Source organism: Panthera pardus, unplaced genomic scaffold (genome assembly GCF_024362965.1).
Source record: "Panthera pardus isolate Hobbes unplaced genomic scaffold, ASM2436296v1 HiC_scaffold_20, whole genome shotgun sequence".
Taxonomy (NCBI): Eukaryota; Metazoa; Chordata; class Mammalia; order Carnivora; family Felidae; genus Panthera; species Panthera pardus.
In genome coordinates, this window is record NW_026526766.1 from 55179354 (window position 1) to 55204810 (window position 25457).

The following is a 25457-nucleotide window of genomic DNA, read 5'->3' on the forward strand; positions in this document are numbered from 1 at the left end:
ATGTGGAAGGATGGGGGCCTGCAAGGGGCTGGACCTGCTTAGCCTGGAGGTGCTCACTGGGGTTCATGTAGGTGCAGGAGGCTTAGAGACAGAGCTGGGACTCCCCCAAGGAGCCTCAGGGAAACAGACCTTTCGTGTGAGGAAGGACTTAGTTCCAAGCCATGCAATGATGAAGCTGGTAGGTAGTGAGCTCCTCTTCCCTAGAGGATGAATGACTTCCTGGCAGGGCTGCTGTAGGAAGGTCTGAGTGGAGGATGGTAGACAAGACCTAGGTGACCTTAAAGTTACCTCCCCTCCCCATTAATGAGATGTTCTTGCCTTAGGACAGGAAATCATCCTTAAATATTTGCTCTGCCTGGTTACACAATGGAAGGATAGATACCACCTGGCTTAGAGGCACCTGTGAGCCTGGGAGCTTCCTGAGGAGGGGCAGGAAGATCTTGAAGCTGAGTCACTGACCTGAGGCTGGGCGTGGCTGCAGATCTGGGACCTCTTATCAGTCTGTAGGGGTGACTGTCTGGCTGCCTGGAGTCCCCAAAGGGGCTATTCTTGAAGAAGAATCCTTCCCATTGTGTCATGTAACTTTCTTACAACTTATCTGTAAGCTTGAAATGTTTCAAAATAAAAAGAGTTTTTTAAAAAACATTGAAACTTTGATTCATTTTGGAAAGAGGCTCAGCATCTGTAGTTTTAAATTCTTCCCAGGGAAATTGAATCTGCCAATGGAGCTAAAAATCACAGATCTAAATTAATTAGAAAAGTGAATATATAATAACATTTCATTATTCTGTTCTGTAAATCAGAAATTCTTTGAAAGCAGATAACCAAACATCTCATTCATGTATATTGTATAAGTATGGGGGAGTTTTAGGTACTGATTTTTCTTGAAAAATGGGTTCTGTTTTAACCCATTAAAACCCATTAAACCATGGGTTTAACCCATTAAACTGCAAATGGAATATAATACATGAAAGGCATGAGTGTATCTTCTTTATGTTTTATTTTGCTTCCCCTCCGCCCCCACTGTGTCAATTATGCCCTTTCATGGTGGGGGAGGGAGAGGAAAGAAATAAAAAGAACTTTTTTTAAAATTTATTTTAACTTTTATTTTTGAGAGAGAAACAGAGTGCAAGCCAGGGAGGGGTGGAGAGAGAGGGAGACACAGAATCCGTAGCAGGCTCCAGGCTCTGAGCTGTCAGCACAGAGGCGGACGCAGGGCTCGAACTCACCAACCATGAGGTCATGACCTGAGCCGAAGTTGGACGCCCAACCGACTGAGCCACCCAGGTGCCCCAAGAACATCTCTATTTCTATTTACACCCCACTTCATCCTCTGCAAAAATGTTTTCCCATCTGCTGTCCCCACTCCCCTGTTCACAGCAGCCCCAGGAGGGAGACAGAGTCAGAACTGCCATCCTCATTTTGTGCATGGGTAAACTCAGTCCTAGTTAATGAAAGTGTCTTTTCTGAGATCACAAAGTTGGTTGGTGCAACACCAGCAAAGGAACCCAAGGCTCCAGCCCCTCTTCTCTGCCTCTTCACCTTTCAGTGGCTGCTTTTCTTTTTATGTGTCCTTCTGATCTGCCTGTCTGTCCTTCTCCCTCTGTCTCTCTGACTCGGTTTCTCTCTGTTTTTCTACTTCAATTTCCCTCTCCCTTTCCCTCCAGCCCTCAGATTGGTGTTAGCTTTGTAGGTTGTCCAAACTTTCCTTCCCTCTGGAAATCTGCCAGCCACGTAGGCACAGCTCCAGGCCACCACAGGTTCAACATCTCTGATGTCAGGGTGCAGATATTCTCTGGATGACGCTCCTGCCTCTCCATCTGGCCCCAGATAAGGGTGGGGATCAGCCCTATAAATAGTCTCCGATCATCCCCCTGGCTCAGGTCCCAGCCAGCCTGGACCAGTCAGTCCAGGATCAGCATGGCTGTCCGCCTGTGGGTGGTTGCCCTGGCCATGGCCGCCCTCCTCATTGTGGACAGGGGTGAGTGGACAGAGCCTGGATTCTCTGTGGCTTGGTAATGGTAGATGAGCTTGTGGGGGCAGAGACAGGATCTGGAGCACCCGTGAGGCCTCAATTTTCCGCATATACCCTCTTTTTGTACCTCTACTGTGGTGGGAAAAGTCCTGGGCTAGAAGAAACCTGGGTTCAAATCCTGACTCTGGCCCCAGAATTGCAAAAATCCCTCCTCTCTTAGGGCCTCTGTTTCTCCAGCTATAGTGTAGGAAGTTGTCCTGGTTCAAAGTTTCTCTGAGCAACTACTTGGTGAGAGATTGAGGAGGCAGCAGGAAGCAGGCCTATCTCAGGAGAGGCAGGTAAGTCTTCTGGCTGCAAGGTGGTGGGTGCTGAAGGAATCTTGGCTTGGGTCCTCTGAGCTCCTATCTGCTGTGACAGGCTGTGCTTGTGGGACAGACCGCAGCTGTGTGAGCCCAGGGGAGCCCTTGTCCCGGGCTAGACACATGCAGCTGGAGTGGGGTCTCCTCAGGCCCTGGAGCCCCTCTGCGGTCTCACACCTGCTGTGTATCAGGCATTGTCCTGGGCCCTTAAGACATATCAGTGAGCAAACAGAAAGAGAACTGCCCTGATGGAGCGGAAATCCAGCGGGGTAGGATGGAGGGGAAGAGACAATAAACAAGATAGGTGCAATGTTAGAAGGCAATAAAGGATAAAGAAAACATATTGGGCAGCGTGAGGGAGGGGGCTGCAATGTTAAATCAGGGGCGTTCTCTCTAAGAGCAAGGCTTGAAGCTGGCAAGGGGTTGAGCCATGTGGATATCTGGGAGAAGAGGTCCCAGACAGAGGGTACAGGCACTGCAAAGGCCCTGAGGTAGGAGCACGCCTGGAGTGTTTGAGGTACAGCAAGAAGGCCATTGTGGCTGGAAAGGAATGAGAGGCAGGGTGCAGAGCAGCAAGGAAGGAGATGATAGAGGCAATGGGGAACTATACTGGGTAAGGCCTTGAAGGCCAATGTAAGAACGTGGCTTTCCCTCTGAGAGAAACAAGAGGCCCCGAAGGGTTTCGAGCAGAGTTGTGTGTTAAAAGAATCACTCCAGTTGATGTGTTGAGAATAGACTAAAGACGGAAGCAGGGAGATTTCTTAGGACCCTCCTAGAAGGCCACCAACCTCATGGCCAGTCCCACACCCATTCCCCTCGCTGGGGACATAGGCCTAGGGGCTGGGGCAACAGAGAATGGGTCTGGGGGCTCCGGCCCAGCATAGCCTGCTTACTCCCAACCTGGCAGCCATTCTCTGAGCAGTTCTCCTGTTGGGAACACTGAGGAGGCCTGCCCTGAAGAGAATCCTTGTGTCCTTTCAGATTCCTGCCTGGGCTGAATGAGGATGGGAGTCCAGGGCAGCCTGAGAGTCAGTGTAACTTCCAATTCCTGAACACCCACTATGTGGCGGGGCATTGACACATGGGGGCAGAACCATAGGAGCCCCAAGGAGCTCAGGTCATAGGGAGGCAGGACTGTCATGATAGAAGCTACTATTTGTGGTCTGAATATTTGTGGCCCCCAAAATTTATATGTTGAAATTCTAACTACCAAGGTGATGCTACTGGGAGGTGGGACTCCCGTGAGATGACTAGATCCTGAGGGTACAGCCCTCATGAATGGGATTAGTGCCCTCCAAAAGAGACCCCGGAGAGCTCCCTCACCCCTTCTACCATGTGGGGACACGGTAAGTAGGCGCCAGCTATGAACCAAGAAGAGGGCCCTTGCCAGACACCAAATCTGCCAGTTCTGTGACCTTAGACTTCCCAGCCTCCAGAACTGTGAGAAATAAATGTTTGTTGTTTAGAAGACACCCACTTTGTGGTATTTTTGTTATAGCAGCCCAAATGGACAAAAACAGAAGCCTTAATCCAGGTCTGCCCAGGGAACTCTGGGAGACATGAGGGAAGGCTTCCCAGGGAAGTAGCGTCTGAGCCTTGAAACGAAGGTAGAACCAGTAGAAGGGTGATAAGGACATCTCAGGTAGAGGGACACAGCATAAGCCAAAGCAGAGCCTGTCCTGGAAGAATGGGCAGCAAGGAATAGCTGGGGCATAGGAAGATGGAGAGGTGTACTAGGAAGTGAGTTTGTGAGGGAGTTTGTGAGGGCTCACGTAGGGCCCTCAACATAAGATGAAGGAGCTTAGTGATCCTGGCAGGGAGCCATGGAAGGCCTTTATATATTTTTAATGCTTTTTCATCCCCTAACAGTTATGGACCATGAAACAAACAAATTTTATCACTCAATGAGTTCTGACAATGCATGTACCTGTGTAACCCAAACCCCTATCAAGATACAAAACATTTCTGGGGCATCTGGCTGGTTCAATTGATAGAGCATATGACTGTTGATCTCAGGGTCATGAGTTCAAGCCCCAGGTTGGGTGTGGAACCCACTTAAAATAAAAATTAAAACAAACCAAAACAAAATATTACCAGCACCCCAGAAATTTCCCTCATGCTGGTCAATCCCTTCCCCCACCCTACCCTCAGAGGCAACTGCTGTTTTTTTCCCTCCACGATAAATTAGTTTGGCCTGTTCTAGAAAGTCACATAGAAAGTTGTATTTATTGGGGCGCCTGGGTGGCTCAGTCGGTTAAGTGTCCAACATCGGCTCAGGTCATGATCTCACGGTCCATGGGTTCAAGCCCCACGTCCAGCTCTGTGCTGACAGCTCAGAGCCTGCAGCCTGCTTATGAATCTGTGTCTCCCTCTCTCTCTGCCCCTCCCCTGCTCACACTGTCTCTCTGTCTCTCAAAAATAAATAAATGCAAAAAAAAAAAAATTTTTTTTTTAAAGTTGTATTTATCCCCAGGCTGCCCTGCGCCTTGGCTCAAGGTGCCCCTTCCATATAGTATATGGTCTTGTGTCTAGCTTCTTCCGCTCAGCGTGTTTTGAGATTGAGCCATGTTGTCGCATATATCAGTTGTTTCCCTGTTTTATTGCTGAGTTGTATCCCACTGTATTGTGTATCATAGTTTATCCATTCTGCTATTGAAGGACATTTGGATAATTTCTCGTTTCTAGTTTTATAATCACGGAGGGTTTGAGCACTGTGGTGACAAGGCTGGGTTTGCATCTTGCTGCCCCAATGCCATGCTTAAACAGCACATCAGGGGTCACTCCGTCTCACTTTCCTTCTCCCTCTCTACCTTGGAAATGTCTTAAAACGGCAGCCTCAGGGAAAGCTAAAACCACAGTGGTGGGCACACTTCCAGTGATGGAGAACTCTCCACTTCTGGAAACAGCATCCTTCACTGAGGTATGTTTCCACTGAGAGAAAATTCTGAAACTCAAACCTGCCTCCCTGCTGTTTCCTTGCACAAATGGGTTCTGCACTGTGAGGTTGAGAAGAGCTTGTCTCTCCCTTGGCCCCAGGACAGCCCTTCAGAGACTTCAGGTAGCATCCTGCCCTTCTCCAATTTATGTAGACACCTTACCTTCCACCTATGGCATTAGATATGGCTCCGTTCCCCCTTGCACCTGTCATGTTCTCCAGTCATATCAGTTTGTTCGTGTGCAAGCAGTGCACCTAGACCATGGAGGGTTGGGTGGCACAACCGTGTATGAGACAAGAACAGGCTGGGAAGTGACAGACCTGTGTGCAATCCCAGCTCTGCCCTCAACAATCTGTGTTGCTTTACCTTCTGAGCCTCTTCCCTAGGTTGGGCAAGTTCCCCAGGAAGCAGACTCAGACAGGCATGCCGTGTCTTGGGGCATGCTCACGGGGGTACACCCATGAGGGATGAGGAAAGTTGTGATGCTGTGCAACAGAGGCCCCCAACAATCTTACAGGGAGCTTTCGAGCTGGGGTGGCTCCTCCACATTGTTTTGAATAGAGATGAGGGGTTCCGGCCGTTGTACAAACACCAACCTGTCATTGGATGTGGGCTGTTCCTGGGTCGGGGATGCAAACATGGGTGAGGCAGCTCTGTTCTCTGAGGGTAATTCCTAGCAAGGGACTTGCCAGAAGTGGCCAATACTCCTGGCAGCTGAGGAAATGAGCACCTTAGTCCTGCAGGTGGGATGTGGGTAGCAGACCACAGCATCTACCACTGCCTCCTTTCCTCCTTGTTGCATAATAGTGATAGAGATGTGAAGACTAGTTAATTAAGATCATGTATTCTCGATGCCTGGTACATAGTAACTGAACTATTTTTATTATTATATGGGATTTAACAATCCTAGTGGGATCTGACTAATAAGGAACAGGTCGGAGCATCACCTCCCTAACTCTAGATTTCCTGTCTCTGTGCTAGCAACCCAAGGTCACATCAGCTTTCTGGGAGCCCCACTGTCTGGTGACTCAGTACTTTTCCTTGCGAATTGCAGACTGGGTAGTAGCTGGAACAGGTCTCCTGAAGCAGTCCTCAGACCCCGGACCTCCTGCCTAGAGCCATTATCACCTAACTCTTGCATTTTTGCCTTTCAGAAGTGCCAGTGTCCGTGGAGGGAAAGTTCACTTTCTCAAGAATGGTAAGGCAGCCGCTTGTAGTTTTGGCTCCAGGGCTGCCGTTCTGGCCTTGCTTCCATATCCATGCTAGGCAACCACCATTTTTCTTCTTTATACTCTTGCTCAGACAACTCAAGATGGCTCCGAGGTGGCCAGCATGGCCTCCTGAGCCTGCATGCTCCCCAGGTTAGCCCTTCCAGGCTGAGCTGGCCCAGCCCCTTTGCCAAGGTCCCAAACTTGCCTTCAAGGACCTCGAGAGATCTGCCCCAACCTGGTCTCCAACGTCCCTGCCAGCAGTGAGATCCCCTGCCCAGGCTCAGCAGGACTGAGTGCACTGTCTGCTTTGTGTAGTACAGATGGGACAGGCTGTAGGGTTCAGGCCAGAGGCCCCCTGGCCCCTTGGCCCCCTGGTGTGACCAACCTCCCCAATCACACTCCATCATCCATCCCTTCACTGCAGGGGACAGACACCAAATTGTCTCTGAACCCTGATTCTACCTTGGCCCTGGGTCTGATGTCCCCAGGGATCCCAAGGCAGTGGTGCGGGCCTCCTTGAGATCCCCCAACCCACCCTTCATGTAGGTGAACAAGGAGGCTCAAAGCCACCTTCCCATCCAGCAGCCTCAGCAAGTTCACACTGTCAGCCCATCAGAACCCAGGCTTATTATTGTGCCAAGGAACCAAGTACTTTACACACATTATTTCAATTAACCCTATGTGAGAAGAATACTATATTTATTTACAGTTTTTGCAGATGAGGAAAACTAAGGCCTAAAGAGTAGAAACAGCTCAGTCAAATTTACACAGTTAATCAGTGCAGAACTCAGGCTCCAGATCTCATCACTGTTGCATGGCACTGCCTCTCTCACCCTGTCCTGTCCCACGCTCCCATCCCAGCCCTGTCTCATTTTTCCAGCCTTCCCACACCAGAGGTCTGATGGGTCATGTAGGCCAGAGTGAGTTGGGGGGCCCTCAGCGAGGAGGAGCCCCCTGAGACTGCTGGGTTGTTCTGTCTCCTGGGGTCCTCACTGGGACCAGCAGCAGAGGTTCTAGTTAGGCCCTCTGAAGAGTGGGAACCCATCCCCAGGAGCTTGAGGGCATAAACTCACTCCTCACATACAGACATAGACAAATGCATGGTTGCCAACAGACTTGGGCTCAGCAGACACAGACACACACTTAGTCATGCACGCACACATAAGCAAACATGCCAAGGGGCTGTGAGCGGTTAGTTTCATGCTCCCTGGACCAACAGTGGGGCCATCTTGAATCTGGCTCTCCCCTGGAGCCCATGACTCCAAGCAGAGTCCCTGGGTCCCTCCTCACTGCCTCTGAATCCTTGAGTGCCCTCCTTCCCTTCCTCTCTTCCACAGCCCATCTGTGAGCACATGGCGGAATCTCCAATCTGTTCCCAGACATCCATCCCGGTCTGTGGCACTGATGGGGTTACATATGACAGTGAATGCCAGCTCTGCTTGACCCGGCTGTAAGTCCACCGCACACCTTCCCCTCGGCTTGCCCCATGTCTGGTGCATTCAGGTCTGAAAGGAGCAAGACTTGACCTGCCTTTTCCTTCACACACCTTGGCCTGACTCCTCTGACACTGCCCCCAATAGAACAAGCACAAGTGTGTTTCAAAGAAGGCACACGGCTCCGAGCACAAAACCTCAGCTGGCAGGGGGTTGGGGAGAGCGTTGCAGAAACCCTGGGTTCCTTCCCTTGTTCTGTCCCTGACTGACTTCATTTGTTCATTTATTCCTCCAGCCAACAATCATTTATTGAGCACCTACTACATGCTAGGCACTGGGGATATACCAGGGCATAAGCTAGACAGCATCCCTGGCCTTCTGGGGCATATGGTCAGCCCAAGGGGGAAGCCATGCTAATGGTTAGCCAACTGTGTGGCATAGAATCCTCAAGGCTCAGGTGGGGGCACCCAGGGTACTGTGAGTGCAGGGCGAGGACAAGGGCAGGGACGACTTCCCAGCTCAGTTCTGAAAGATAAGTTGAAATTAGCTTGGAAAAAGAAGGAACAAGGAAAGGCAATTCCAAGTAGTGAATTGGGTTTGGAAAGATCTAGAAGGGAAAGAAAATTTGTATTTGAGAAAATACAAGAAATTGGATACACTGGAGTATAAAGCTTAAAGGAGAGTGGGAAGAGGCAAGAAATGAGTCTTGAGAGGTGAGAAGGGCCTGAATATCACCTTGGTATGTCTGATCACCTATTTGTCTCCTTTCTTCATTAATAAAACCCTTGAGGGGCGCCTGGGTAGCTCAGTTGGTTAAACATCCAACTCTTAATTTTGGCTCAGGTCATGATCTCATAGTTTGTGGGATTGGGCCCTGCATTGGGCTCTGCTGGTGCAGAGCCTGCTTGGGATTCTCTCTCGCCCTCTCTCTCTGCTTCTCCCCACTCGCACTCACTCCCCACTCTCTCTCAAAATAAATAAACTTAAAAAGACCCCAAAACCCTTGAGCTGGGCCAGAGCTAAGCAGGATCATGGAAGATAGTCTTCAGAAGCTATAGCGCTCTAGACAGAGGGGCAAGAGAGCAGCAGAATACTGTCCTTAGATGGGAAGCAGTGGGGGTCAAGGCGGTTTGTGGGGCAATGAGGTCTGTGGACAGTTGAGCCTCTGGGGCAGCCTGGTGGAGGTATGGCTAGAGTTCAAGACAGAGTCAGGGCTGGAGACAGATTCAGCAGCCATCAGTATACAGTAGTAGACAAAATCCCAGGAAGCTCAGATCTCCTGGGGGAGGATGTACAAGAAAGAAAACCTATAAAGGGATGTGCCCAGGGACCCCCAGGACCTGCCCTGCACCTGCACTGGGTGGGGGGTGGGGGAGAGACATCTCAGCAGGGTGTCTTGATAGACGGGGCCAGGCAGGGTCCCTGAAGGGTATGCTCTAGTCCCTGAGGAGATGGCCTCATCTTTGTCTCCTTTGATCCTAGGAAAACCAAACAGGACATCCAGATCGTGAAGGATGGCAAATGCTGACCCCATAGCAGCCTCTTAAGCCAAGAAGCTTCAGGTTAGAGAAGAGTGGTGAGAGTGGAGGATATGACATGAAATAAAAGATCCAGCCCAACTCAACCAAATGGGCCAGTATCTTTGACGACTTTGGTGAGGTGGGTGGTGGCAGTGGTGGGTGAGTGTATGAGGGTGGTGGGTGAGGTGGGGGGATTTTGCCCTGACCTCCCTACTCTGAATCTAATGTCTTCTCCATCACTCTAATGCTCCTCAATGCTGTCATGTGTCCCCGCCAGAGGTCCCAAGTATCTTTGGCCCTCTTGTGGAGGTCAGCCCCTGTCCCCAGCGCACTTATCTGCCCCAGCCTGCTTGTCACTAAGGTCAAGAACTTAAGGGATGTGTGTACCATCTACCATTGCCTGAGGATATGACTTTGGGAGAGTCCTACACCCCTCAGAGCCTTCTCCTTGGGCTGTACCAGTACCCCAAGTCTTACACACACACACACATACTCACACACAGGCTGATACCACCATGGCTGATATTTAGGTAGTATACACAATATATCTGAGCTACTTGTTAAAATATTGACCTAGTTCTATAACAGTTAAAAATAGCTGCCCCAAGCCTTTGAGTGTCCCCCTGTACCCTGGTCACCCACAGGAAGATGACTTCCAGACTCTGCTCTGTTCTTTTTGTCACCATCCATTCTGACTTAAATATGTTGGCATTGGACACAACTCCAGGCACACACAGCACACGTGGACCTATACAATGGCCCATGAAAACACACAGCATCCAGAAATCCCCCCCTCCCGAGCCCCCAGCCTGTGGTCCATGTCAAATATACCCTCTTTTGGCCAAAGAAGGAGCCACTTGAGAATGGTGGCAGAGGAAAAGAGTGTGGAGAGGGGCCTGACCAGTAGAAGCAGTGTCACGTGGACCCAGATTCTTCCTTTAGGGTGGGTAGAGAGAGCGGGAAATGTGCTGTGGGAAAACACACTGGGAAAAAAGTGGGGGCAGGAAAGGCAGGAACCAACATTCCCCAGACAACTGAAATGGGGACGCAGACAGGAACTGTTGCTGATAGATTTGCAGGTGGCGGGGCCTGGGAGGTTACCTATGGGCCCTACTACTGCTATTGTTAACAGAAACTTTTGCTCCTCTCCTGCATAGGAGTGACACAGTATTATGTTTGGCTGTGAGAAACCAAAAGCCAAAAAACAGTGGCTTAAATAGTTAATTTCTCTCGCACATAGACCTTTGTGGTATGCTAACTTCATGTTCTTTAAATATTGTTACTCTGCCATCATCAGTTTCCTCTTCAATGTACAAGACAGCTGCTCCAATGCCAGCCATCATGTCTACATTCCAGTCCACAGAGAGGTAGAGAAGGGCACTCTACTGCCTCTGAAGACACTTCCAATAAGATGCACACAGTCTGTTTACATCCCATTGGCTAAAATGTAGTCTCTTGGCCACGCTGGCACAATAAAACTAGGAAAAATTATTATCTGGTTGGCTATGTGCTAAGCTGAAAATCAGTTCGCTTACTACAGAAGTGTAAATATTGGTGATATCTAAGCTTATGCCCTAAGTGGGGAGTCCCTCTTACACTCAATTGATACAGCTTCTCAGCCAAGCTTCCCCTTGTTGATCCTCCCCCTGCCAGGCCTCCACACATGATAAGGAATCACAAAGATTATGCCTGAACAACGTGCCAGGCACCAGGCACCACACTGGAAGAAACACCTCATTCGCCACCTTACAGCCGTGAACACTTGGCCCTGTCTCTGGAAACCTAACTCTGGACCCCTAAAGGCCCTATCTGTGGCATGCGACACTGCTGCCCTGGCCATTACTGATTGGCCAAGATTCTTCTCCAGGATTTTTTGAACTGAAATAAGGGAACAACAAGCATTTCCTCTCCGGTAGTGAAATCAGGGTTGCTGACAGCCATGTTTCCTACTTTGTGGAAGAAGTAGGATTGACAGAATGATACCAGCATGCCAAGAAAGAGATGTGGGGCACTTGGGTGGCTCAGTAGGTTGAGCCTCCAACTTCAGCTGAGGTCATGATCTCACAGTTCATGAGTTCAAGCCCTGCATCCGGTTTGCTGCTGTCAGTGCAGAGCCCACTTCAGATCCTCTGTCCCCCTCTCTATCCCTCCCTTGCTCACACTCTCTCTCAAAACTAAACATTAAAAAAAGTTTAAAAAAAAAAAAAAAAGAGCACCTGAGTGGCTCAGTCGGTTAAGTGACCGACTCTTGATTTTGGCTCAGGTCACGATCTCACAGTTTGTGGGTTCAAGCCCCATGTTGGGCTCTGTGCTGACAGTGTGGAGCCTGCTTGGGATTCTCTCCCTCTCTCTCTGCCCCTCCCCACTCTCACACTCTCTCTCTCAAAATAAATAAATGAACATTAAAAAAAGAGAGAGAGAGAGAAAGATAGAGAGAGTAATTCCAGGTTGTGTTTGAGCTCCTGAAGTCCAACTGCCCTCGAATGTCCCAAAGTTACATGGGGTAACTCGACATCCTGCCAATAAATTTTCTATTTTAACAATCTCTTTGGAATTTGTTTTCTGGTGCTTTCAACTAAGAGTCCTGAATACCAGTCCTGAAGAAGGGCTTCTCAGAGAAGGTAATCTTTACGGTCTGTCTTAAAGGATTAGTAGAAATTGGTGACTAAACAATGTGTGGGAGAATTCTTCCAGCTCTGTGAGGCTGAAAGATATTTGTGGGTCACAGAGCCCCATTTGTTCCCCTGCAGTAGGACTGACCATGTCCTGAGAAAGTGGGTGACAGAGGAGTGTTCTTTCCCTGTTCACAGGCAGAGTTATCCTGTGGATGTGCAGATCTATGTGGGTGGGCCTTGTGCACAGGCCCCAGTCACCACCCTGCACATCTGCCCAGAAGCCTGTGCCTTAGGGCCTCTCTTCTCCACCCTTAAATAAAACAATGGCTATTGACACTGTGAATGCTGTAAATTCCGGTGCTGACAGAGCTTCAGTGGCTGAGAGCAGCTATGGGAATTTCATTGTAGATGTGTGTGCTCAACATACATTCATTTATTCTTCAAATATTTATTGAGCACCCATTATAAATAGATGTGCTTGAAATACGTTGTTAACAAGACAAAGAAACTCCTTAACCCAAGGAACTTAGAGAGTCTAGGGTTAAAGGTACATATTAATCAAATAATCCCACAAATAAATCATCATGGTTTATCGTGCTACTTATCATTAAGAAAAGTTATGGCAAACTGGGAAACGGTATCGCATGGGGGTTTGATATGTTCTGACAGTAGAAGAGGTTTCTCTATGGAGAGACATTTGACTTAAGTTCAAGGGATGTTCAGTTACCTAGAAAGGGGGTGGGGTAGGGACCGGGAGAGATGGTAAGGAGCTGTCCAAATGGAGGAACAGCATGTGCAAAGACAGGCAAGGAGAGGGCCTGCTCAAGGCAGGAGAGGGCACAGAGCATCTGGAAGACCACAGCAGCCAGCAAACAGGAGAGTGGCCCAGGATGACAGGGAGAGCGCACAGGGTAGGGCCTTTGGCCTTTATCCTAAGGGGACTGACATGGTAAAATCTGTACTTTATGACCACTCAAGCTGCTCTGCAGAGGGCCAGAGGGGAAGTAGAGACCAATGAGGGAGAAAGAGAGAGAGGAAGAGAGAATATGAGAGGGAGTGAGAAAGCCCACATTGTCAGGAGGCAGTATAGTGGAGATTAAGAGCATGGGCTCTAAATCAAACCATCTAGCTTTGTATCCTGGCCTTGCCACTTATGACCTTGAGAAATTACCTGAGCTCTCTGCTTCCTCACCTTTAACATGGGGAGAGTATCTGTCTGCCTCTTAGAATGTGTGAGGATTAAATAACTAATACACCCAAAGAACTCAGAACAGCATCTGGTGGACGGGAATTTCTCATTACATGTTTTGGCCCAAGGCCACAGGGCTACCGTATAAAAACAAATACTGAACTGCTGATTAAAGTGAGAGGTGGGCTGGGCAAGGTGGAGCCTCATCCACTTATGCCCCACTGCCACTGCCTTGTGCTAGGCCCCGCCTGCGCAGTCCTAAATTCCTGGGGCTTCTGGGACTCCCTCTCTGCCAAATAAGGTCAGCCTCAGAGTGGCCTGTTGGAATCCTGTCTCCTGGGCACTGTGGGAAAATCTGGGGTGACGGCAGCCGAGCCGGTTAAGAGTTCTAGCATACAGAGCCACTCTCAACCTTATTAAACATAAATTATAGCTAGAACCGCAGAAGGCTTTTGCTTCTCAAACTTCATCAAAAAAACTTGGAACATTGTTTTGCTTACTGATGATGTGTACGTACATTAACTACTTTTTAAAAAACATAACAACGTAGGGGGAAAAGGCCACAAAAAAAACAGGAACAGCCTTGAGGGAAACACTGACCTCAGAAGGGTACAATGAAACAGAAATGCCTTTGAAAGAACTCCTGAGAAGTTTACAGTTGCCTTCACTACCTGCCTCACTGTGACTCTTCTCTTTGCCCCCACTAAGCCATACTTGTGGCCTGGTTTCAAGCAGAGATTCAGTCAATACCAGCCTTAACCTACTAGAGATTTACCTGAGGACAAGGAAGTCTAAGCATCAATACAAGCCCCACCCAGAAATGGGCTTCTGAGATCTCAAGGCCCAAGGCTGGGCAGGGTCACTGGGAGGTGAGGTCAGGGTCTGTGAACCAACAATCCGGCCAGCTGTGCCAGAATTAGGTTACAATGAGGGATGTTTGGACTACCCCACGTTGCCAAACACCTGTTCTGAGCTACTCCCGACATTCCTGACTAGATGTAACCTCCTGGTGGTTCTAGGTTACATCTATAGGCTATAGAATCACAAGGGCAAAAAGGCCTCATGTATCTGAAGATGGGGGTGGCCTATAAACCCAAATAGGAGGTCTCTCCAGCCCAAAGAAAGCACCCAAAGCTCAAAAGAGCTGGGAAGACTTGGGCAGGGGAGGCCCTCTCCAGACAAGGTGGGCTGCAGGACAGCACAGCCATACAGAGACAGAATGAGAAAACAGACAGGAGCTCTACTGAAGATTGCAGACAACACTTGTTCATTGAGAACAGGTAGAGGGGCAAGAAAACAGGCAACCGGCCAATTGTCCCCAGCGGCCCTGAAGAAATCAGGTCACTTCTATTCCAGAGAGGACAGAGGTGGTGGCACTGTTCTTCAAGGCAGCACATGCTCTCTTTGCCTCACCTCAGTCGGCAAGAGCTAAGTTTGTGGACCGTAGCCGCTCTGTCTCCTGGCAGATGTTCTGTTCCACGGTGTCACATTCAGCTAGGAATGCCTAATACATAAATACAGGGCAGTGAGGGACCATCCCGGGCTGGCCAATCCCTGCCCGTGCAAGGCTCTTTGCTTAGCCATTGTGCAGAACCCGTGGGTGACTGACTCAAAACAGGCTGTGTAGGGATGGAGCTGGCCTGGCTCTAAGGCAAGCAGGGCAGGGGCAGAGGCAGCATAGGACTAGGGTTTCTGACGACAACCCCCAGCAGGTGGTGAGGACAGGAAACCTTGCCACTGTGAATGTACAATTTCAGGGAGCAGGGTTCACCTGAATAGTGTCTCCTAGAATTGTGTGATCTTCCTTCCCAGTTAGTAAATTCAAATATAATTACAGGGACATGAAAGGAGCTTTTCTCTTATGTTCTGGGCTCATGAAATAACAACCAAAAAAAAAAAAAAAGTCCACACCACACATCACACTTCTATCCTACCCTACTTTGAGCAGGTAAACACACACGCAGGTAAACACATTAAACTTTGTAATCTCTGACCACACAACTCACCTGAACCCTTTTCACCAAACCCTTCCTTTTCAGTCTACTGTCTTTGAAATTTTCTGGCAGAATCTGTGGAAGAACACATTGACACATAAATAATCTCAGTAAAAATGGCATAACAACATGATAGAACACCACAGTATACCAAATGCATCTTAAGTCACCAGTGTCAATGAGACATGGATTTTCAGGAATGATTTCCCTTGGTCTGTATCTTATCTTACATGGCTCTTCCCATGGCTCTCGCCTCTATAAAAGTTCCCTTTGTTCTCAATGTCTGGGCCATAGACACTGATCTGTAACAAAGACTTTGTTCTTTCTCTGTGTCCTATGTACAGATACTATGTCCTGGCCACACCATGAGCTCACTGTGCCTCTTCTTTACAAACCCCTCTCACTCCCCTAGAATCCCAAGCAGAGAAATTCACCCTCAAAAATGAGGCATCAGGGGCACCTGGGTGGCTCAGTCCATTAAGCGTCCAATTTCAGTTCAAGTAATGATCTCGCGGTTTCACGAGTTCTAGCCTGCATTGGGCTCTGTGCTCACAGTTCAGAGCCTGGAGCCTGCTTCGGATTCTGTGTCTCCCTGTCTCTCTGCCCCACCCCCTCTCACTCTCTGTCTCTCATTCTCAAAAAAAATAAATAAAGAAAATTTTTTTTTTAATTTTAAAAACATGAGGCATCAGGCTAGAAATACCATTACCATCCCTCTGCAGAAGGGAACATGGAGTCGATGAGCCCCAATTGTCTCATAAGAGCTACTCATGAGTCTAACTGAATTCCGTCCAGCTAATGAGCCCAGTGGAATATCAGTCACATGAATATCAGGAAAGCGAAGCCCTGTGTTTCTCTGACCATAAAATCAGAGTCCGTTTGGGTTCCAACTTTGTGAGAACTGGATGCTATTAGTATACATAAATAAAAATGACAAAAGCCTTATGTTAGTGTGATGTGACTGACTAAAAATCAGGAACTGTCTTATCTTTTTGTGTATCCATCAAGGACTAGCAGTGTCTGACACACAGCAGGTGCTCAATATACTCATACAGTAAGAGTGCATTACTGAAAGACTGAAACTGACTGAAACATAGTCAAAGGAAACTAGTTTTTCTCAGCTGAATATTTAAAAAAAATTTTTTTAACGTTTATTTATTTTTGAGACAGAGAGAGACAGAGCATGAACGGGGGAGGGTCAGAGAGAGGGAGACACAGAATCTGAAACAGGCTCCAGGCTCTGAGCTGTCAGCACAGAACTCGACGCGGGGCTCGAACCCACGGACCATGAGATCATGACCTGAGCCCAAGTCGGACGCTTAACCGACCAAGCCACCCAGGCGCCCCACCAGCTGAATATTTACTTACCAGCGTGTCAATCTCTTCCAAGATCTTCATAAATTGCTCAATTGTGGCTTTTACTCTCCTATCAAGTTTGCAGAGAGCTTCAGCTTGCAAATCCTTGGCCAGAAAGCCCTGTGCAGGAATAATGCATTATTGCAAGGGTTCCTTGAGGCTGACAGAAAACTCCATGCCAAGACACTGATGAAGCAGCCACACCCTGAGCCTACATCCCCCCCAAAAGGCTGGGCCACACCTCAGACCCACAACTTCATCTCTTGCTAAAAAACAGAAAACCTGGCCCAGGGTCACCCCATGCACTGTGATAGGCTGCAGGCCACTCTGTCTCACATGGCCCACTAGGGCTGCAAATGCCTCCCGAGTGCAGCCCCCAGTCACCAGTGTATACCCACACACAAGAGGCAGACATTAGGAACACGAGGTGTAGAGCCTGATGGGCCCAGGCTTGAATTCTGACTGCCCTTTACTGGCTTGTGATCTTGAGCAAGTTACTTAACCTATCTGAGACTTAATGTCCTCATTTTTAATATGGAGATTATGATACCTCACCCCTGAGAGTTACTATGAGGATAAAGAGGAATATATGGAGACCCTTAAAATAATTCCTGACATAGACCTGTGTAAACAAATGGCAGAATTTACATTATTTTTACTAAACTGTCTTGCTGTTTATTCACATTGCTTGGCCCAGTCACCAATTAGCTGGTGACAACAGATGGACAGCGGGGATCTCTAAGAATGTTTATTGAAGATGCAGATTTGACCACTTGTAGTAAAGGCTTTAAACATTAACCAGCAATTCCAAGTGAGAGAATTTATGCTACCAAAGAAGTCAGAAATGGTCAAAAAAGATTTACATCCAAGGATGTTCAGAAAAGCATTGGGGCGCCTGGGTGGCGCAGTCGGTTAAGCGTCCGACTTCAGCCAGGTCACGATCTTGCGGTCCGTGAGTTCGAGCCCCGCGTCAGGCTCTGGGCTGATGGCTCGGAGCCTGGAGCCTGTTTCCGATTCTGTGTCTCCCTCTCTCTCTGCTCCTCCCCCGTTCATGCTGTCTCTCTCTGTCCCAAAAATAAATAAAAAACGTTGAAAAAAAAAAAATTAAAAAAAAAAAAAAAAAAAGAAAAGCATTAATGCATAATGATAAAATAACATTAGGTTGATGAACAATAAAGAATTGGTTGGCTAAACCATAACATATTCATATATGTGGCAACATTCTGCAAGTTTTGAAATACATGATCATTATTTTTTTAAGATTTTATTTTTGTTTTAAGTACTTTCTACACCCAACATGGGGCTCAAGAGTCACATGCTCTACCGACTAAGCCAGGCAGGCACCCCAATAAGTATGATAATTTTTAATGACATAGGAAAATGTTCAATCTTCTATCTAATAGAACAATTTACAAAGTGTACACAACATTGTATCAATTTAAGATGCAAAAATATATTCCAGTCTTTAGTATTGGTTGTCTTTTTTTTTTTAAGTTTATTTATTTTCAGAGAGAGAGAGCAAGGGAAAGAGGGGCAGAGAGAAAGGGAAAAAGAGAATCCCAAGCCAGCTCCACACTGTCAGCACATAGCCCAATGCAGGGCTCAATCTCACAAACTCTGAGATCATGACCTGAGCTGAAATCAAGAGTCAGACACTTAACTGACTGAACCCCCCAGGTGCCCCAGTATTGGTTATCTTTTGAGTCAGGGGCTTACAGGTATTAGTGCCCCTATCTTTACCTAAAAGTTCTGTACAATCAGCATGTATTACTTTTGTAATTAAAACCAAAAGATACATCTATTAATGTTATAAACTGAGGGGAGGGAGGGAAGATGTGATTTGGGGCTGTTCACAATCCTTACTTGGTCTCTGTACCCCTTCTCTAATAGAAGGAAATGAACAGGATACCATCCTCTAAGATCAAGCTCAACTTGGACCTTTTATGGCTCAACAAAATGTTCTTTGCCTTGCTAAACACATTATAACAGACTGGACTGAGAGAAGCTACCTGTTCTATTTTCAGATAATACATGATCCTGACATGGCAGGTGCTCTCCTAGGAGCACAAATGGATGCTGGCTAGGGTTTGAAAATAACAGTGACAGTAATACTTATAAAGCACTTAGTATGTGTCAGACTCAAAGTACATCATTTTATTTTACAACTTTTGTTTTAAAGTAAGATCTATGCCCAATGTGGGGCTTGAACTCACAACCCCAAGATCAAGAGTGGCCTGCTCTACCAACTGAGCCAGTCAGGTGCCCCTCAAACTGCATCGTTTAATCCTCACACCAACCCTAAGAGGAGGGAGGTATTGTCATTAGTCTATTTTTACAGGTGAGGAACTTGAGACAAGGCAAACTTGCCCAAAGTAATAGAAAGTGTAAAGCCAGGATCTGAACCCAGGGAATCTGACTAGAGAGGCTGCCCGGTGACCACACATTTGCATCTCCACAAAGAGAGTGACCTGCTGGATTCCAGTAAGCTCTTTATTCAACTCTTCCAGTTGGTCAGCTGTCTTCTCCACAGACTTCTCCAAATCTTTCAACTTCTTTAGTTCAACCTCTTCCTCTGGACTGTTCTAAAACGTTTAAAAAGGAAAAAAGAAAAAAAAGAAAAAAAGAAAGAAAAAAAAATAAAACATTTAAAAATAAAATGAAGTCAATAATCACCAAGAAAGGTAGCTTTTGTCTGGCAAGAAAAAAATCTGACCACAACTGGACTAAACCACTCTCCTAGAAAAAAATAGCCTTAACTCTGCTGCTTCTTGGAAAGCAAGCAGGAGGATTACACATTAGGGTTTTCTACCCACAAAGACTCTAGACTAGAGAGAAGATACTAAGTAAACATTTGGCCAGGCCCCGGACAGCTTGGGTTGGGAGGATGGAGCCAATCCAAGTGCCAGATTCAACCTAAACTTGGGGCTGATCCATAGCAGACTCCAGACTGAAACCTCAAGAGGGAACAAATTATAGTGACTACCTGTAAGGAGTCCAGAATGGTGAGACAGGTAGAATTCTACCATTCCTTTAAATGAATTCCTAAGTGTCACCCACCAACTGAGGTCTCCCACTTAATACGATGATGATGACAATGATGAATACTTTTGTTGAGCATTTCCTCCCTGCCAGGCACTAAACACTTTACCTGTATTATTATTTTAAGCCTTACCACATCCCAGTGAACAATCTAGTGTTTTTGATGATGAAACTGAGGTTTAATGTAAAGTAATCTTAGATCACACAGCCCAAAAGAGGTAGAAACAGACTTGAATGAGACTTGGCTCCATATATCCCAGGACAGCCCCAATTAGGGGTCCTATAGCTTCTTCAAACTCAACCCTTATGTTCTGCCCATTGCTCAGAACTATTCCCCTGACCCTTGAGCAAGAAACCTAGAATATTTCCCCTTCTCTCATCTAAACAATCAGTAGTCAGGGCCAGTAGCTTCCTGCTTTTACACTATCTCAAATTGATCACATTCTTCTTTGTGGGGAAATCCTAAGTGCCAATCTCTCGGCGTTCTGCAGCTGGACTTTTTTTTTTTTTGCCTCCACTTTGCTAATCTCTGCCCTCTCTCCATCTCTCTGAATCAGCTACCTCACACAAAATAGAAAGCTTCTTATGACCAACAATTCCAGTGTGCCACAATGCAGGGCTGGCCATAAACCTCACTCATCACCCCAGGAGCTACTGTCCTCACAAACTGGCTCTTTTCCTCTTTCAGTTCTTTATTCTGAACTTTTCTTTCTGGCCAAAGAGGGTTTTTCCCTTGTGGGAGATTTTAGTAAAAGGGGTATTTAAAGGGAGAGAGACTGATGAAATTTGCAGAGTACTTATTTTAAAAATCTATAGGCTTATTTTAATAAAACATTCTCTTGCAAATCCCCTGCAAGTAAGTAAGTCCTGACTCAGGCCCCATTTTAACCAGATTGAGATCCCACCACCAACACAAGAGCTGTTATTGAAGCAGCATAACTGTTCCTAATTCCCAGAGTAAAAACCATAACCAACAGGAGTGGGAGGGCCTGAGAATAACAAAACTAGTAATCCTATCAAATGAATGGAACTACATGTATTTAGAGATTTTATTTTATTTTATTTTATTAATTTTATTTGTTTTATTATTTTATTTTATTAATGCAGAATCTGGGTCCCCAGTTTGGCCTTTTAAATAGAAATGTGTATAAAAGACCTTGGTCATTTGATTCTCAGGTATTCTGGCAGAAAAAGCAATTTACCTTCTTCCCAATTAACATGACTCGGCAACCATTTTGTATTCCAAGTGCTGACAATGGCTTCTCCATTTCCTTCAGAGATTTTCCTGAAAAGAGAAGTTATGCCAAGTGGTAACAATTGTACAACACTGAAAACAGATTTCAGCAAGGGTACAGGAAACAGACAAGTGTGTTCACTAATGAGAAGAGGATAAATTGGTAATAACCTTTTCAGACAGTGTCTTGACCCAGAAATTTCACTTCAGATTTTATCCTAAACAAGTAATGGGACATGTGCCTACACAATAAGTGTTACAAGATAATCTTCAATGCAACCTTAATCATAATAGTGAGAAACTGGAAAAACAAACATTTAGGAATAGGGGATTGATTAGCTATACATCAGTACAGAAGACTTTGTAGGCATTAAACTAATTAAAAAAAAATTTTTTTTTAATGTTTTATTTATTTTTGAGAGAGAGACAGAGCATGAGCAGGGGAGGGGCAGAGAGAGAGAGAGGGAGACAGAATCTGAAGCAGGCTGCAGGCTCTGAGCTGTCAGCACAGAGTCCGACGCAGGGCTTGAACTCACAAACTGTGAGATGATGACCTGAGCCGAAGTTGGACGCTTAACCAACTGAGCCACCCAGGCGCCCCTAAAGCTAATTTTTTTAGGAAACCTGAATGCCACAATAAATGCTGATGGCTCAGCATTATAAGAAAAATGTTATAAAAACTATATAGTCAATATAATCTCAGTTTCGTCAACTAAAAACACATACATAAATAAGAACCCACACTTCAGGATGCCTGAACAAACAAACAAATAGTTGGATAGAAATATGCTGAAATGAGGGGCGCCTGGGTGGCTCAGTAGGTTAAGTGCCCAACTTTTGATCTCAGCTTCAGGTCTTGATCTCAGGGTCATGAGTTCAAGCCCTGCACTGGGATCTGAGCTGGGTGTGAAAACTACTTAAAAAAAAAAAAAAAAAAAAAAAAAAAATATATATATATATATATGTATATATATATTATATATATACACACACACATATATATGTATATATACATGTATGTATATTTTTAAAAGTAGTATACGTATACATATATGCATGTATAGATATATGTGTGTATATATGTGTATATACACATACACATATATATATATATATACATATATATATATATACACATACGTATGTATATATGCGTATGTGTATATATATGAGGGGTGCCTGGGTGGCTCAGCCAGTTAAATGTCCAACTTCAACTTAGGTCATGATCTCACGGTTTGTAAGTTCAAGCCCTGCATCAGGTTCTGTGCTGACAGCTCAGAACCTGGAGCCTGCTTTGGATTCCGTGTCTCCCTCTCTCTCAGCCCCTCCTCCACGTGTACTGTCTCTCAAAAATAAATAAAACATTAAAAAATTTTATTTTTAAAAAATAAAAATAATATAAGAAACATTCTGAAATATGAGGGGTTTTATCCAGAAGAACATAGAGCATTTTCTTTGTGCTTTCCTCCATTTTGAAATATGGTTTATTTGTTTGTTTGTTTGTTTGTTTTTTGAGAGAGAGAGAGAGAGAGAGAGCAGGAGAGAAGGGCAGAGGGAGAGAGAGACTTAAGCGGGCTCCATGCTTAGTGTGGAGCCTGAGGCAGGGCTCAATCCCACAACCCTGGGATCATGACCTGAGCCAAAATCAAGACAGGGACGCTAAACCAATGGAGCCACCCAGGCACCCCTGAAACATGGATTTCTATTGCCTTTTATAATTCCATGATAAAATGTTTAAAAAATAAAAAAAGACAAGGAGTTACACTATGAAGTATAAATAAAAATGGTTCCCATCACTAAATTATTTAAGACTGGCACCAAATGGGATAAATCTAGCCCCATCAGATACCACAAATATGGGATCTCTCAGGAGATGGGGGGGGGGAGGTATGGGAGATATGGAATAGATATGGGAGATATGGGAATAGGAGGGGGAGGTGGGTCCTGGCAGAAATCAGTATCATCTACTGGGCCTGCCATATCCAGGCCCCTAGTAAGTTTGTTCAACATCTCTGTGTCAGCACTATGCTGAGCATTGGACACAGTAGTGTCTTCCCTTAAAGTTAGTTATCCCTAACAGAGAAATCAGATGTTCAGCAACTATGAAAACAATTACTTAATAGTAACTTGCAGAAGTGGTCAGGAGAGCCACATACGCATATGATGGGAAGAGAATCTAGCTTAGCCAGGGAATACTGCCTGTGCACTTTCACCAAAAATGGTTAAGATTTCTGCCACCCTCATGGGACTTCAACTCTAACATCTGTCCAAATGTTTCAAAGTGTCCAGTATATAGAAGGGCCTCAGTAAAATACATGTCTAAGGAATGGATGACTAAACAAGCAAATAAGAATTATCCCAGTTTGAAAACTAAGAGTTACCACTAGGTAAGGCTAAGCAGTTTTAAGTAGGCCCATTAGCCATAAGGACTCAAAGCTGGAAGAGAAATGCCTACCCTTAAATATAAGTTTCTGAAAAGGCAGTGGAACCCCTGTGGCCTCCTCAACAACCTGGGCCAGGTCTTGGACAATTGGCTCACTCCAGCCCTGTTGCGGGATAACGTGAAGATCATGCTTCTCATTGCCTGGGGACAGAGAAGAGTGTTTGATGAAGAAAACTCTTTCACATAAACCAAAAAAGGGTGACACTTTATTATATTTATTTACTCAGCCTTCAAGGCCCAGTTCATTTGCCACCTACTCCAAATAGCCTGTCTGTCCCCCCATCTGCCCAGCTTTGTCTGGTAAACTTCTCAAGGATTTTTGTGTCCTCTATGATAATAACTAGCAATCTAGTGATATCAGGTAGCATTTTACACACTTAATATGCATAAAGGACTGACTAGGCTCACTTCATACATTATCTTATTTAATCCTCAGAACAACCCCATTAAGGAGGTACTACCTATTAATCCCCATTTTACAGATAAGCAAACTAAGTTCAGGACCTAAGTTAAAAGACCTGCCTATTGAGACCCAACTGTGAAGTCAGAGCTTGACTTCACATCTATCTGATTTCCAAGGGCGTGCTTTTCATCACAAACTATCTGCTTCCTGTGGCCTGACTACCCTGTACTCTACTGTACTGTTCTTGTCTCCTTTGCTGTAATGGGTAAGGAATTATTTTTCCTCCAGGTCTCTTCTACTGGGCACATCTGGGCACAAACATGGCTGGCGCTCAGCAAATAGACAATGAGTGAGTAAACTCAAACAGCAGAAAACTTCTTTTTGAACCAGAAATGCCAATTCTTTTCCAGGTATGTGCACAGTAAGGAGGTAGCCCATGTCCTGGGCATATGCCAAGCCTTGAGCCTGCACAACAGCCACATGAAGTCAGCAGGACAGGTGCTACCAATTCTACTTCACAGGGAAGAAACCAGATGCCTAGAAAAGAGACATCCCAAGGTCACTCAAAACTGAAGGATCTAGAATACTGGTCCCCAGATTCTGAGGCCCTGGGGTCTCCTCTAGTCCTGAGGAGACTTCATAGGTTCAGCTCTTGGGTGGACTTACTTTGTTTGGCTATCACCTCCAACAGTAGACAGACCCTAAGGGTTCCCAGGGCTTACGCTTGTAGCCACATCCCACTCAAACAACGGACGTAGGTTTAAACTCAGCACACACACAGGTATCCAGGCACACAGCAGTCATATACGACACGGCCAAACACAATGCTGATACAAAGACTCACAAGGATTGCCCAGGCACACACTAAGACATATAACCAGGACGACGACGTGAAGCACGTACATGGACGATAAGACAAAAGGCAAATGGCTTGAGACAAAATACACTGGCCCCTGGAAAGGTGTGCAGATACAAGACCCGCACAAAAAGCCGGTCCCAAACACAAACAAGACCTCACATTTCCAGACGCTAGGACCAGCACAAGAACACACGCCTTTGGAGGACACGTGGCCAGACCCCCACCAGGCTTTGGTGGACCGGCACGGAGCCCAGCCGGCACGAAGCCCACCCGGCCGTCTGCGCTCACTGTGGGTGACGGTCACGCTGAGGCCGCCTGTCGCCATTTCCTCGCTCCCGGCCACCTCTTCGCTCCCGGCCACCTCTTCACTCCCGGCCCCCTCTTCGCTCCGGGCCACCTCTTCGCTCCGGGCCACCTCTTCGCACCGGGTCACCTCTTCGCTCCGGGCCGAGCGAGTCCGCACTTTCTTCACCCGCGGCCTGCGAGCGCCGGTGGCGGCGCCCCTGGTGGATCCGGCATGCCCGCGGGCCGCACTCCGGACGGATGATCGCTGAGAGGGAGGCGGACCGCGCTCGGCCGGGGGCACCGACTGGCGCGGCTCCCGGCCCGGCCGAGGGGCGCGCCGCCGGGGACCCAGCCGCTCCCGGTCGCCTCGCGGTCTCCGCGCGCCACCGCGCTCCGCCAGACCCGCGCTAGTTGACTACCCAGCGGTGGGAGAGGAACTTGGCGCCTTGCAACCCCGCGCGGCTGCTTCCCTGCCCCGCCCCAGCCCGGCCCGGCCCGGCCCGGCCCAGCGGGCCTACCGGCCCCGCCCCCTGGAGCAGGCCCGGTTGAATTCGGCCAAAGCAGCTTCGGCCCCACCCACTCAGCCGAGGTCCCGCCCCACTCACT

At 47.0% G+C, this 25457-nt stretch overlaps 2 protein-coding genes across 2 annotated transcripts; one reads left to right on the top strand and one right to left on the bottom strand.

The window, feature by feature from the left end:
* Positions 1–1848: 1848 nt before the first annotated feature.
* On the top strand, positions 1849–11644 carry SPINK4 (serine peptidase inhibitor Kazal type 4). The gene is made up of 5 exons (XM_019424164.2): positions 1849–1981; positions 6425–6468; positions 7819–7931; positions 9397–9573; positions 11088–11644. Exons 1-4 carry the CDS (start codon positions 1921–1923, stop codon positions 9440–9442), a joined length of 264 nt encoding a protein of 87 aa, XP_019279709.1. The 5' UTR covers positions 1849–1920; the 3' UTR covers positions 9443–9573; positions 11088–11644.
* Positions 11645–14482: 2838 nt separating this feature from the next.
* BAG1 (BAG cochaperone 1) lies at positions 14483–25374 on the bottom strand. The gene is made up of 8 exons (XM_053908049.1): positions 24982–25374; positions 24855–24945; positions 23317–23445; positions 20830–20912; positions 19057–19170; positions 16601–16708; positions 15245–15307; positions 14483–14742 (listed from the first exon to the last, which is right to left on the bottom strand). The coding sequence occupies exons 2-8, from the start codon at positions 24889–24891 to the stop codon at positions 14653–14655; spliced, it is 624 nt and encodes a 207-aa protein (XP_053764024.1). The 5' UTR covers positions 24892–24945; positions 24982–25374; the 3' UTR covers positions 14483–14652.
* Between the last annotated feature and the right edge of the window lie 83 nt (positions 25375–25457).